We start from the raw sequence: 15,227 nt of genomic DNA on the forward strand, positions 1-15,227 counted from the left end.
GAAAGGGTCTTGGAGACCTACTTAGAAAAACAGTAGTGGTTTCCCAGGACAGAATAGCAAAGCATCACTGGGATAGAGCTTAAACAGTGGAAACTTGTTTGACCAAGTTCTGGAGGCCAAGAGTTCCACTTGGAAGTGTTAGCAATGTTGGTTCCCTGTGAACATTCTGAGAGGAGGATATGTCCCAGGCCTCTCTTTGCAGCTGAGGCAACATGTGATGTTTCTGTGACCATATACAGTCATGTTCTGAAGGCTGTGTTTAGGACTTAAACATGAATTTTTAGGGTGCAGTTTAGCTTGTAACAAGCTATTTTGTGCTATGGTCAGCACAGTGAATAAAAAGGCCTTATTAGATGATGTATGTGTGTAGTTTATGAAAGAAATAGAGATTTTCTAGGGAAAGGAAAATGGTATGAATCATCAAGGAAAAAAATGAATAGGGACAGTAGAAAATTGCCTTGAGCGTCTCATAGGTAGTTCAGAGTTCTATAACAAAAAAGCATGGCCATATGCTATCAGGCAGGTGTCTTAGTTAGGGTTTTACTGCTGTGAACATACACTGTGACCAAGGCAACTCTTATAAGGACAGCATTTAATTGGGGCTGGCTTACAGGTTCAGAGGTTCAGTCCATTATCATCAAGATGAGAACATGACAGTGTAGTGCTGGAGAAGGAGCTAAGAGTTCTACATCTTGTTCCTCGGGCAAGCAGAAGACTGTCATCCTCAGGCAGCTAGGCAGAAGCTCTTCAAAGCCCACCCCCACAGTGACAGACTTCTAACAAGGCCACACTCCTCATCATGTTGCTCCCTTATTCAAACCACCATAGATGCATCGGTTCTTTTTATACTTTTTTAGTTTCAAAAGAACTTCCTACCTTCTATTGTTTGAATAATCGCACACTTTGTCAAGTAATGTGGTCTTTGTTTTTACTTTTTTAAAAATTTCATTAGAAATGAGACCAGGACCCCACATATGTTAGGCAAGTATTCTCATTATTTTCTTTTAATGTTAGTATTTTAGGTATATTAAAGTAATGTGCCTCAATAAACCCATGTGAAACAGTTCTTCAATAATGAAACAGGTTTTTTGAAAACATTTGAAATATGCTGTTATGATCCCTAAGTTCTATTAGATTATTATATTACTTATTAAACTTGAACATCAATGGAACTCAGTAGTTCAGGTTAGAAAGCAATACTCTTCATGGTGTTAGATTCTACTTTTTTCTTATAGTGATGTTTTCAGGTTTAATGATGCTGTGGTCACTATGCCATCAGTTGAAAATGAGAGGCTTCTATTAAGTAATGAGCTAAATCTATTTGGACTGTATTCAGAAATCTTAGGAGAACTTAAGTATCCTTTTAAAAAAATCTGTTGAATAATTCTATGAAAAATGAAATGTTTTTGTATTTTTATTACTCAGTGCATGATTCATAAATTATATTTAATCTTGCTATACTTAAAAGTTTTAGCGTATATTTACTGAAAAGAACAAGTTAAAATTTCTATAATACATTTTTAAAAAAAAGTCTTATTTATTAGGTATACAGCTGTTCTGCCTGTGTGTATGCCTGCAGTCCAGAAGAAGGCACCATGTCTTGTTATATATGGTTGTGAGCCATCATGTGGTTGCTGGGAATTGAAATCAGGACCTCTGGAAGGGCAGTTAGTGCTCTTAACCTCTGAGCCATCTCTCCAGTCCCAGTTTTTGTTTTCTTGAGATGAGATTTCTCTACATAGTTCTAGCTGTCCTAGACCTCACTGTGTAGACCAGGGTGGCCTCCAACTTACAAAGATCCACATATCTCTTCTCCTGAGAGCTGGGATTAAAGGTCTGCACTACCACTCCTGTCATATAAATTCACTTTAGAGACTGAACAATATTTGAATTATTAGAGAAAGGATATTGCAGTTAAAGTGCAATAGAACTTCACTTTCACAACTTCCTCTATCAGGTTTTCCCTTTGTTGAGAGAGAATGCCTCAGAGCCATTCATGTTCATTAAATCACAAGGCTTATTTTTCAGTGCACTTGGTTCATGTGAGTAGCGTTCGCTTCCTTATTTGTGTGGAAAGATGGCTGTGTGATGTGCAGAAGATATTGCAATTTCTTAGGTTCTTACATCCTTGTCAAATGATATAGGGAGACGTACAATCAGGCTCAGCAACTAAATACTTGTTTACATTTTAGAACATATTGTCCTTTCATTGATATTATGTTGATTAAAAGTGATTGCAGGGAGTTGGGGTGATGGTTTGGTGGCTAAGAGAACTGATTGGTCTTGCAGAGGACCTCAGTTTGATGACCAGCACCCATATGGAGGCTTACCACTGTCTGTAACTCTGGACCCAGGGGTTCTGACAACCTCTTTTGTCCTTCACATGTGTTGCATGCATGTAGTGCACAGATACATATGCAGGCAAAATACTCATACATGTACAATAAAATAAAGGTTAATTTTTTGAGTGATTATGAAGCTAATACAAAAAATCTTCCATGTGTGCATGGTTGAGTATTTTAATGCAATCCTCAGTGCCACTCCATGAGATAAGTTATTCTTATGTTATAGACAAGGGAGCAGATCAGCTTTCCTCAGAAAGGTTAGATCACTTGCTCAGGGAAGAATGATGAATTAAGCTATACTCTTTCAGTTCTTGGTAATTTGCACAACCGATGTGCTTGTAGCATTTTTTTACAACTCACATACACTTCGATTAGACCCTGCTCACGTCTCATTCAGCAATATTATGTTAGGTGTTCAAAGCTCATTGATACCTAGGAGTGTAAATAGTGTGTCAAATGAGATAGCTATGACAATGTAAGGTTAAAATATGATTTCAGACCCTTACCAGAGATAATTGTATTTGACTAACACACCATCTCTCTTTTTTCTTTTCATGTAGAGATTGTTTATGGAAGTTTTTCTTTCCACCTGATTATCAAGTTCTGAAAGTTTCTGAGATTGCACAGCCTGGAAGACCAAGACAAATCCTTGCATTTGAACTACGAATGAATATTATTGCAGATGCTACCATTGATTTGCTGTTTACAAAAAACAGGGTATTCATTATAAGATTGTAGAGAATAGTCTTTAAAATTTGAAAAGTACTTCAAGAGTTTTCTCTGGGCCGTAATTCTATGCTTAGCTTCATATCTGTGAGCTCCCCATACCTCTTTTAATAATTTTGGGCATTTTTTTTTTTTGATTTCTTTTTTTTTTTTTTTTTTTTATTAACTTGAGTATTTCTTATATACATTTCGAGTGTTATTCCCTTTCCCGGTTTCCGGGCAAACATCCCCCTCCCCCCTCCCCTTCCTTATGGGTGTTCCCCTCCCAACCCTCCCCCCATTGCCGCCCTCCCCCCATAGACTAGTTCACTGGGGGTTCAGTCTTAGCAGGACCCAGGGCTTCCCCTTCCACTGGTGCTCTTACTAGGATATTCATTGCTACCTATGGGGTCAGAGTCCAGGGTCAGTCCATGTATAGTCTTTAGGTAGTGGCTTAGTCCCTGGAAGCTCTGGTTGCTTGGCATTGTTGTACTTTTGGGGTCTCGAGCCCCTTCAAGCTCTTCCAGTTCTTTCTCTGATTCCTTCAATAGGGGACCTATTCTCAGTTCAGTGGTTTGCTGCTGGCATTCGCCTCTGCATTTGCTGTATTCTGGCTGTGTCTCTCAGGAGCGATCTACATCCGGCTCCTGTCGGTCTGCACTTCTTTGCTTCATCCATCTTGTCTAATTGGGTGGCTGTATATATATGGGCCACATGTGGGGCAGGCTCTGAATGGGTGTTCCTTCAGTCTCTGTTTTAATCTTTGCCTCTCCCTTCCCTGCCAATGGTATTCTTTTTCCTCATTTAAAGAAGGAGTGAAGCATTCACATTTTGATCATCTGTCTTGAGTTTCGTTTGTTCTAGGGATCTAGGGTAATTCAAGCATTTGGGCTAATAGCCACTTATCAATGAGTGCATACCATGTATGTCTTTCTGTGATTGGGTTAGCTCACTCAGGATGATATTTTCCAGTTCCAACCATTTGCCTACGAATTTCATAAACTCGTTGTTTTTGATAGCTGAGTAATATTCCATTGTGTAGATGTACCACATTTTCTGTATCCATTCCTCTGTTGAAGGGCATCTGGGTTCTTTCCAGCTTCTGGCTATTATAAATAAGGCTGCGATGAACATAGTGGAGCACGTGTCTCTTTTATATGTTGAGGCATCTTTTGGGTATATGCCCAAGAGAGGTATAGCTGGATCCTCAGGCAGTTCAATGTCCAATTTTCTGAGGAACCTCCAGACTGATTTCCAGAATGGTTTTACCAGTCTGCAATCCCACCAACAATGGAGGAGTGTTCCTCTTTCTCCACATCCTCGCCAGCATCTGCTGTCACCTGAGTTTTTGATCTTAGCCAATCGCACTGGTGTGAGGTGAAATCTCAGGGTTGTTTTGATTTGCATTTCCCTTATGACTAAAGATGTTGAACATTTCTTTAGGTGTTTCTCAGCCATTCGGCATTCCTCAGCTGTGAATTCTTTGTTTATCTCTGAACCACATTTTTTAATAGGGTTATTTGTTTCCCTGCGGTCTAACTTCTTGAGTTCTTTGTATATTTTGGATATAAGGCCTCTATCTGTTGTAGGATTGGTAAAGATCTTTTCCCAATCTGTTGGTTGCCGTTTTGTCCTAACCACAGTGTCCTTTGCCTTACAGAAGCTTTGCAGTTTTATGAGATCCCATTTGTCGATTCTTGATCTTAGAGCATAAGCCATTGGTGTTTTGTTCAGGAAATTTTTTCCAGTGCCCATGTGTTCCAGATGCTTCCCTAGTTTTTCTTCTATTAGTTTGAGTGTGTCTGGTTTGATGTGGAGGTCCTTGATCCACTTGGACTTAAGCTTTGTACAGGGTGATAAGCATGGATCGATCTGCATTCTTCTACATGTTGCCCTCCAGTTGAACCAGCACCATTTGCTGAAAATGCTATCTTTTTTCCATTGGATGGTTTTGGCTCCTTTGTCAAAAATCAAGTGACCATAGGTGTGTGGGTTCATTTCTGGGTCTTCAATTCTATTCCATTGGTCTATCTGTCTGTCTCTGTACCAATACCATGCAGTTTTTATCACTATTGCTCTGTAATACTGCTTGAGTTCAGGGATAGTGATTCCCCCTGAAGTCCTTTTATTGTTGAGGATAGCTTTAGCTATCCTGGGTTTTTTGTTATTCCAGATGAATTTGCAAATTGTTCTGTCTAACTCTTTGAAGAATTGGATTGGTATTTTGATGGGGATTGCATTGAATCTGTAGATTGCTTTTGGTAAAATGGCCATTTTTACTATATTAATCCTGCCAATCCATGAGCATGGGAGATCTTTCCATCTTCTGAGGTCTTCTTCAATTTCTTTCCTCAGTGTCTTGAAGTTCTTATTGTACAGATCTTTTACTTGCTTGGTTAAAGTCACACCGAGGTACTTTATATTATTTGGGTCTATTATGAGGGGTGTCGTTTCCCTAATTTCTTTCTCGGCTTGTTTCTCTTTTGTATAGAGGAAGGCAACTGATTTATTTGAGTTAATTTTATACCCAGACACTTTGCTGATGTTGTTTATCAGGTTTAGTAGTTCTCTGGTGGAACTTTTGGGATCACTTAAATATACTATCATATCATCTGCAAATAGTGATATTTTGACCTCTTCTTTTCCGATCTGTATCCCCTTGACCTCCTTTTGTTGTCTGATTGCTCTGGCTAGAACTTCAAGAACTATATTGAATAAGTAGGGAGAGAGTGGGCAGCCTTGTCTAGTCCCTGATTTTAGTGGGATTGCTTCAAGTTTCTCTCCATTTAGTTTAATGTTAGCAACTGGTTTGCTGTATATAGCTTTTACTATGTTTAGGTATGGGCCTTGAATTCCTATTCTTTCCAGGACTTTTATCATGAAGGGGTGTTGAATTTTGTCAAATGCTTTCTCAGCATCTAATGAAATGATCATGTGGTTCTGTTCTTTCAGTTTGTTTATATAATGGATCACGTTGATGTTTTTCCGTATATTAAACCATCCCTGCATGCCTGGGATGAAGCCTACTTGATCATGGTGGATGATTGTTTTGATGTGCTCTTGAATTCGGTTTGCCAGAATTTTATTGAGTATTTTTGCGTCGATATTCATAAGGGAAATTGGTCTGAAGTTCTCTTTCTTTGTTGTGTCTTTGTGTGGTTTAGGTATAAGAGTAATTGTGGCTTCGTAGAAGGAATTCGGTAGGGCTCCATCTGTTTCAATTTTGTGGAATAGTTTGGATAATATTGGTATGAGGTCTTCTATGAAGGTTTGATAGAATTCTGCACTAAACCCGTCTGGACCTGGACTCTTTTTGGTTGGGAGACCTTTAATGACTGCTTCTATTTCCTTAGGAGTTATGGGGTTGTTTAACTGGTTTATCTGTTCCTGATTTAACTTTGATACCTGGTATCTGTCTAGGAAATTGTCCATTTCCTGAAGATTTTCAAATTTTGTTGAATATAGGTTTTTATAGTAAGATCTGATGATTTTTTGAATTTCCTCTGAATCTGTAGTTATGTCTCCCTTTTCATTTCTGATTTTGTTAATTTGGACGCACTCTCTGTGTCCTCTCGTTAGTCTGGCTAAGGGTTTATCTATCTTGTTGATTTTCTCAAAGAACCAACTTTTGGTTCTGTTGATTCTTTCTATGGTCCTTTTTGTTTCTACTTGGTTGATTTCAGCTCTGAGTTTGATTATTTCCTGCCTTCTGCTCCTCCTGGGTGTATTTGCTTCTTTTTGTTCTAGAGCTTTTAGGTGTGCTGTCAAGGTGCTGACATATGCTCTTTCCTGTTTCTTTCTGCAGGCACTCAGCGCTATGAGTTTTCCTCTTAGCACAGCTTTCATTGTGTCCCATAAGTTTGAGTATGTTGTATCTTCATTTTCATTAACTTCTAAAAAGTTTTTAATTTCTTTCTTTATTTCTTCCTTGACCAGGTTATCATTGAGTAGAGCATTGTTCAATTTCCACGTATATGTGGGCATTCTTCCCTTATTGTTATTGAAGACCAGTTTTAGGCCGTGGTGGTCCGATAGCACGCATGGGATTATTTCTATCTTTCTGTACCTGTTGAGGCCCGTTTTTTGACCAATTATATGGTCAATTTTGGAGAAAGTACCATGAGGAGCTGAGAAGAAGGTATATCCTTTTGCTTTAGGATAGAATGTTCTATAAATATCTGTTAAGTCCATTTGGCTCATGACTTCTCTTAGTCTGTTGACATCACTGTTTAATTTCTGTTTCCATGATCTGTCCATTGATGAGAGTGGGGTGTTGAAATCTCCCACTATTATTGTGTGAGGTGCAATGTGTGTTTTGAGCTTTAGTAAGGTTTCTTTTACATATGTAGGTGCCCTTGTATTTGGGGCATAGATATTTAGGATTGAGAGTTCATCTTGGTGGATTTTTCCTTTGATGAATATGAAGTGTCCTTCCTTATCTTTTTTGATGACTTTTAGTTGGAAGTTGATTTTATTTGATATTAGAATGGCTACTCCAGCTTGCTTCTTCTGACCATTTGCTTGGAAAGTTGTTTTCCAGCCTTTCACTCTGAGGTAGTGTCTGTCTTTGTCTCTGAGGTGTGTTTCCTGTAGGCAGCAGAATGCAGGGTCCTCGTTGCGTATCCAGTTTGTTAATCTATGTCTTTTTATTGGGGAGTTGAGGCCATTGATATTGAGAGATATTAAGGAATAGTGATTATTGTTTCCCTTTATATTCATATTTGGATGTGAGGTTATGTTTGTGTGCTTTCATTCTCTTTGTTTTGTTGCCAAGACGATTAGTTTCTTGCTTCTTCTAGGGTATAGCTTGCCTCCTTATGTTGGGCTTTACCCTTTATTATCCTTTGTAGTGCTGGATTTGTAGAAAGATATTGTGTAAATTTGGTTTTGTCATGGAATATCTTGGTTTCTCCATCAATGTTAATTGAGAGTTTTGCTGGATACAGTAACCTGGGCTGGCATTTGTGTTCTCTTAGGGTCTGTATGACATCAGTCCAGGATCTTCTGGCCTTCATAGTTTCTGGCGAGAAGTCTGGTGTGATTCTGATAGGTCTCCCTTTATATGTTACTTGACCTTTTTCCCTTACTGCTTTTAATATTCTTTCTTTTTTTTGTGCGTTTGGTGTTTTGACAATTATGTGATGGGAGGTGTTTCTTTTCTGGTCCAATCTATTTGGAGTTCTGTAGGCTTCTTGTATGTCTATGGGTATCTCTTTTTTTAGGTTAGGGAAGTTTTCTTCTATGATTTTGTTGAAGATATTTACTGGTCCTTTGAGCTGGGAGTCTTCACTCTCTTCTATACCTGTTATCCTTAGGTTTGATCTTCTCATTGAGTCCTGGATTTCCTGTATGTTTTGGACCTGTAGCTTTTTCCGCTTTACATTATCTTTGACAGTTGAGTCAATGATTTCTATGGAATCTTCTGCTCCTGAGATTCTCTCTTCCATCTCTTGTATTCTGTTGGTGAAGCTTGTATCTACAGCTCCTTGTCTCTTCTTTTGGTTTTCTATATCCAGGGTTGTTTCCATGTGTTCTTTCTTGATTGCTTCTATTTCCATTTTTAATTCCTTCAACTGTTTGATTGTGTTTTCCTGGAATTCTTTCAGGGATTTTTGCGATTCCTCTCTGTAGGCTTCTACTTGTTTATTAATGTTTTCCTGTGTTTCCCTAAGTGTGTTCATGTCTTTCTTGAAGTCCTCCAGCATCATGATCAAATATGATTTTGAAACTAGATCTTGCTTTTCTGGTGTGTTTGGATATTCCATGTTTGTTTTGGTGGGGGAATTGGGCTCCGATGATGGCATGTAGTCTTGGTTTCTGTTGCTTGGGTTCCTGCGCTTGCCTCTCGCCATCAGATTATCTCTAGTGTTACTTTGGTCTGCTATTTCTGACAGTGGCTAGACTGTCCTATAAGCCAGTGTGTCAGGAGTGCTGTAGACCTGTTTTCCTCTCTTTCAGTCAGTTATGGGGACAGAGTGTTCTGCTTTCGGGCGTGTAGTTTTTCCTCTCTACAGGTCTTCAGCTGTTCCTGTGGGCCTGTGTCTTGAGTTCACCAGGCAGCTTTCTTGCAGCAGAAAATTTGGTCTTACCTGTGGTCCTGAGGCTCAAGTTCGCTCGTGGGGTGCTGCCCAGGGGCTCTCTGCAGCTGCAGCAACCAGGAAGACCTGTGCCGCCCCTTCCGGGAGCTTCAGTGCACCAGGGTTCCAGATGGTCTTTGGCTTTTTCCTCTGGCGTCCGAGATGTGTGTGCAGGGAGCAGTCTCTTCTGGTTTCCCAGGCTTGTCTGCCTCTCTCAAGGTTTACCTCTCCCTCCCACAGGATTTGGGTGCAGAGAACTGTTTATCAGGTCTGTTTCTTTCAGGTTCCGGCGGTGTCTCTGGCAGGTGTCCTGCCGCTCCTGGGCCCTCCCCCACGGGAGCCCAGAGGCCTTATACAGTTTCCTCTTGGGCCAGGGATGTGGGCATTTTACTTTCATAATATTTCATTAAGTGTTGAATAATGGAAAGTAATTAATAATGATTAATAGTAATAATTTGAAGTAAGCCTTAAAGTTATCTTCTAGTTTCTCTTTTATATTTTGTTAAGTTGCTTTAAGTATAATTTTTATATAAATTTTAATCTTGATTTTTATAGATTTTTAGTAGTTCATATTAATGATAATTATATTTCTTTGATAATTAAAAAGTAAAATAATAGTTATAGAAGTACAGTTAATCTAATGTAAGTTAATCTTGTTCTTTTGGTAGGAAACAAATGCTGTGCATGTAAATGTAGGGGCTGGCTCATATTTAGAAATTAATATTCCAATGACAGTTGAAGAAAGTGGTAAGTTACCATTATTTTGCCAGAAATTATTAGTGACATAATTAATGTATTATTGTAGTTTGTTAGTACTTCCAGAGTAATAATAGTAATGTTTCATTTTTATTGTTTTGTCTCTTAATTTAAGTGTAGTTTAGTTGTCTACTGATACATAAAAGAGTATCTATGAGATACTATGTTATACTTGAACTCATGTATATAGTCTTAGAATGTTTTAAGTCAAAGTAAATATATTGTTTCTACATTTGTAACTTCTGTGTGGTAAAATTCATTTAAAATTTTGTTTAGCTTTGCTTGTACTGAGACAGTGTCTCACTGTGTAGCCCATGCTGAGGGAAGACTGGCAGTGTAACTCAGGCTTGAGTTGTCCCCAGCTTGAGACAGTCTTGTGTCAGACTCCCAAGTGCTGTGATCACGACTGCTACCACCATGCTGACAGGCTTTCCTTGAGCTTTAAAAGCCTATTCTCATTATCTGTGGGTCACCTCCACTTCTGTCTGTAACTCAGTAATCCTGGTCCACTCATTCCTCACCCTTCTTTCCCCTTATTGCCCCAGCCTTTTCAAATTCAGATGTTTGAGGTGAAAACGAAAGCTTACAGCAGGGTGCATGCCAGATTAGCTATACCACTTTTAATAATAACATATAGCTAGTGTTCTTTGAAAAGGACGGCAGTTAAAAAAGCAAATGGTACTTTAAACTTCTGCTTGTGCCAAGAATGGCCTGTATTGATGTGAGAATGTCAGTACAGGAGAAATAGGTAATATTTGGAAACTGCCCTTATACACGGAGTAGTTGAAAAAATGATAAAAAATATATGCTTGAGTCAGTGGACCACTATGGGTTTGCTCTCAAAAGCCAATCAGGATAGGTACCATGTGGTGGTGGTGTTTACTCGAGTTGTCAGATCTGAGAAAGATCCCTTGATACATTAGCATGTTCCCTGTCACCAGAGTATACTTAAACTGTTTTTCAACAATTTCATCTTTGAGGGGTAGTAGGAGTTGGTTCTACTCCAAACATTTTAATAGTATACTTTTAAATTCTGGTTCTTACATTTTATGTTTTTATTTATTAGGTTATACCCCTGCAATTAAAGGACAACTCTTACATGTTGATGCCACTACCAGTATGCAGTATCGGACCCTTTTAGAGGCAGAAATGTTAGCAGTAAGTCTAGATATATGATATGTATTCATTTAGTACTTACAGATTTAGTTATAATTTTATAATGTAAAATTTCAAAAAAATATTTGTATTCTTATTTAAGAACTGTCAAGTAAGTACTCTGGCTATACCAAACTTGAGAAGAGAGGTGCTGTGTACTGCTTTTGGCGTTCCTATATTGTTCTGTTTCTGATACGTAGGAAGTGCTAGAGGGTCCCAAAACTTGTTAGGATGTAATTTTTAAATTTCATGTGTTTTTCCTAAATTGTAAGGAAGGTAATTTTTGATCACATGTGCTGGCTCTATTGGGCTTCTCTCAGGGCTTAATTAATTTTAATTTTTGTCCTAAGTCAGTGACTAAGTTTTAAGGAAAAAGATCTTGATGGTACCCTGGATGTTTGGAAGTGCCCCTGGTTTAAATTTCAGATTGGGTGCTCATTAATCTGTTACTTTATAAAAGGGCAGTAACAACAACAACAACAACAACAACAACCTACTCTGTAGAATGTTTGGTGTTAACAGAAGATTCATTTATATAAGATGATGTCATAAGGTTCTTAATTACTTGTTATAAGCCAACATCTTATACACTAGGATGTGTAATCAAGACGAAAATTTCACAACCAGTAAGAAAATCACACACACACACACACACACACACACACACACACACACACAGAGACAGAGACAGAGAGACAGAGACAGACACAGAGAGAGAGATTGAGATAATAATCATCTAGGACAGCATGCACAAATAATCAGGTATGTTGTTTTAGCCTTTAGTGCATTCTTTTCTGTTGGTTTGGGTTAAGTTGATGTCACAGTAGACAAAAACAAAAACAAAAACAACCAACTTATTTTCTTGGAGTATAAGTATAAAAACATGTAGGCAGCATATGAATAATACAAAATTACTATAGAAAATCTGTTATTATGTAAAAATATAATATTTAAATGATCAAATTCAACAGTTTGGCATGTGTTAGAGTTCTCAAGCTATTGCTGATAAATGGGGCTATGCAAAACAGTGCTCTTCCTAGGCGGGCAGCTTTTCCCTTTGCAGAAATGCCAAGGTCAGGACGTATGCTGCTATGCTGCTATGCTGCTATGCTGGAGTTCCACCTTCCTTCCTTCAACAAAGGAGGAGTGGGCACATGGGCTGTTTGTTACCTGCTGCATTAGCTGCTGTTGCTAAAACTAGAGAATGTTTCTTTGCTCTCAGAGAATTTTGCGACATCAAAGCTTAATATTTTCAAAGATCTGGGTATTGACCAGAGAAACTGACCTTTTATAGCAGTTTTAAAAGTCGGGGTAATAAGTTTTAATTACTCACTAGAGTGAGTGACTCCATTTTCAGTGCTGTTAGCATTGTCATATTTGAAGCTCTAACATTTGCTTTGCAGTTTCACATCAATGCCAGCTACCCCAGAATTTGGAACATGCCACAGACATGGCAGTGTGAATTGGAGGTTTATAAAGCCACATACCACTTCATCTTTGCCCAGAAGAACTTCTTTACAGGTAATTTCTGGTAAATATAGAGAGTAATTTGTTGTGGTGAGCTTATGCATATTCTGTGGGTTTCACTTTTACATTTAATATAGGGACTGATAAAATGATATGATGTATGCTTTCCTTTTCCTATAATTTTCTTCATTTATTATTCTCTCATATGTTATATCCCATACTGCAGTTCCCCTTCCTCCCCTCCTCCCTTTCTCCTGGATCCATGCCCTCTCCCCCACCTTTCCTCAGAAAAGAACAGGCCTTCCAGGGACATCAACCAAATATAGCATAAAAATCTACCATACAACCAGGCACATATTCTAACATCAATAGATGGGTTAACCGAGTAAGAGAAAACACCTCCCAGAGACATCCCCTGTCCACACTGTTAAGAATCCCACAAAATTCTCAAACTACAGAAACATAAAAGATGCAGAGGCCCTAGGTCAGACCATACGGGCTCCCTGATCTCTGTGAGCCCATTTGAGTCCCAATCCGTTGATTCTGTGGGCCTTGTTCTTGTGGTGTCCTTGATCCTCTGGCTCCTCCAATCTTTCCTCCGCTTCACAGGACTCCCTGAACTCTGCCTAAGTTTGGTGTGGGACTCTGCATCTGTCCCCATCTGTTGCTGCATGAAGTCTCTGGTTTCTCTGATGACAATTATACTAGGCTCTGGTCCCAGCACATCCTGCAGGGATGGCAAACTGTAAGTTGGAGATTTTTGTGGCTGAGTTGGTGTCCCTGTCTCTCTACGTGAGGCCTTGCTTGGTTAGAGAGGATGGCCAGTTCAGGCTTCATGTCCCCCAGTTACTAGGAATCTTTGCTAGTGTAGATTCCCTGGAGTTTCCATTGCACTAGGTTTTTACCCTACTTCTGAAATGTCCCCCAGTTCTCTCCTAATATTCTCTCCCTCAGTCTCCCCACCCCATCCTTCCCCACTCACCTCGAGCACCCACAAAATGTATTCTATTTCCCCTTCCTAGGAAGACCCTCCAGCCCTTCTGTTCCTTAGCCTCTCTGAGCCTGCACACTGTAGCATGTCTCTCCTTCACTTTACAGCTGATATCCACTTACAAGTGAGCACTGACCATGGCTGGTTTTTCACTGGGATGGTTTTTCTGGTTTCGTCCATTTGCCAGCAAATTTCCTGATGCCATTTTTTTTAACAGCTGAGCAATACTCCATTGTATTAATGTTTGTTTTTTTTTTTTTATTTTTTTAGCCCATTGTTTGGTTGAAGGACATCTAGGTTGTCCAGTTTCTGGCTATTACAAGTAAAGCTGCTGAGAACATAATTGATCAAGTGTCCTTGTGGCGTAGTAGGGCACCTTTTAGTATATGTCCAGGGGTAGTATTGCTTGATCTTGAGATAGGTAAATTGCCAGTTTCTGAGGAATGATGTATTGAGTTCTAAGGTGACGGTACAGCCCTCCCACTAGCCATTCAGGAGTGTTCTTGCCACATCCTTGCTGGCATGGGCTGTCACTTGTGGTTTTGACTGACAGAGATGAACTTTCAGAGTCATTTTGATTGTATTTCATTGATGGCTAAGGATGCTGAACATTTCTTTTTTAATTAATTACTTTATTTATTTATTTTTACACTCCAGATTTTATTCCCCTCCTGGTCCACTTGCCCCCACCCCAGGGTTCCACATCCCATACCTTTTCCCCGGCCCTCAGCACTCCCACTCCCATCTCCACAAGGATGTCCCCACCCACCCACCCTACCAGACCTCTAAACTTCCTGGGGCCTCCAGTCTCTTGAGGGTTAGGCACATCTTCTCTGACTGAACCCAGACCTGGAGTCCTCTGCTGTATATGTGTTGGAGGCCTCATCTCAGCTGGTGTATGCTGTCTGGTTGGTGATCCAGTGTCTGAGAGATCTCGGGGGTCCAGGTTAGCTGAGACTGCTGGTCCTCCTACAGGGTAGCCCTCTCCCTCAGCCCCTCCAGCTTTTCCCTAATTCAACCACAGGGGTCAGCAGCTTCTGTCCAATGGTTGGGTGCATACATCTGCATCTGACCTTTCAGCTGCTTGTTGGGTCTTTTGGAGGGCAGTCATGCTAGGTCCCTTTTTGTGAGCACCCCATAGCTTCAGACTTGGGGCCACCCCTTGAGCTGGAACCCACTTTGGGCCTGTTGCTGGACCTCCTTTTCCTCAGGCTCCTCTCCATTCCATCCCTGCACTTCTTTCAGACAGGAAGAGTTATGGGTCAGAGTTTTGACTGTGGGATAGTAACCCTATCCATCACTTGATGCCCTGTCTTTCTGCTGGAAGTGGGCTCAACAAGTTCCCTCTCCCCACGTAGGGCCTTTCATCTACAGTCCCTCTCTTTGAGTCTTGAGAGTCTCTCACTTCCAAGGTCTCTGTTACATTCTGGACAGTCTTCCCAACCTCCTACCTCCCAAGTTGCCTGTTTCCTTTCTTTCTGCTGGCCCTCAGGGCTTCAGTCCTTTTCCCCCACCCAATACCAGATCATGTTCCCCTCTCAACAACCCCCCCCCATCCCCTTTCCCTCCCTCCCTCTCTCCTCCTTTGTGGTTGCTTTCTTCTCCCTCCCAAGTGGGACTGAGGCGTCCTCTCTTAGGCCCTTCAGCTTGTTGATCTTTTTGAGTTCTGTGAACTGTATCTTGGGTATTCTTTCTGTACTTTTTTTTTTTTTTGGCTAATATTCACTTATT

General features: G+C 40.0%; 1 protein-coding gene across 13 annotated transcripts in view; it reads left to right on the top strand.

Moving 5' to 3' along the window:
- Bltp1 (bridge-like lipid transfer protein family member 1) overlaps positions 1 to 15,227 on the top strand; it is a 216,622-nt gene that overhangs the window by 31,846 nt on the left and 169,549 nt on the right. For all 13 annotated transcript variants that reach the window (XM_039101992.2, XM_039101994.2, XM_039101997.2 and 10 more), the window contains exons 12-15: positions 2,906 to 3,062; positions 9,796 to 9,874; positions 10,950 to 11,041; positions 12,442 to 12,559. In XM_039101992.2, the coding sequence (XP_038957920.1) occupies positions 2,906 to 3,062; positions 9,796 to 9,874; positions 10,950 to 11,041; positions 12,442 to 12,559 (446 nt within the window). The remainder of the gene's footprint in view (positions 1 to 2,905; positions 3,063 to 9,795; positions 9,875 to 10,949; positions 11,042 to 12,441; positions 12,560 to 15,227) is intronic.

This window comes from Rattus norvegicus, chromosome 2 (assembly GCF_036323735.1).
Source record: "Rattus norvegicus strain BN/NHsdMcwi chromosome 2, GRCr8, whole genome shotgun sequence".
Lineage (NCBI taxonomy): Eukaryota > Metazoa > Chordata > Mammalia > Rodentia > Muridae > Rattus > Rattus norvegicus.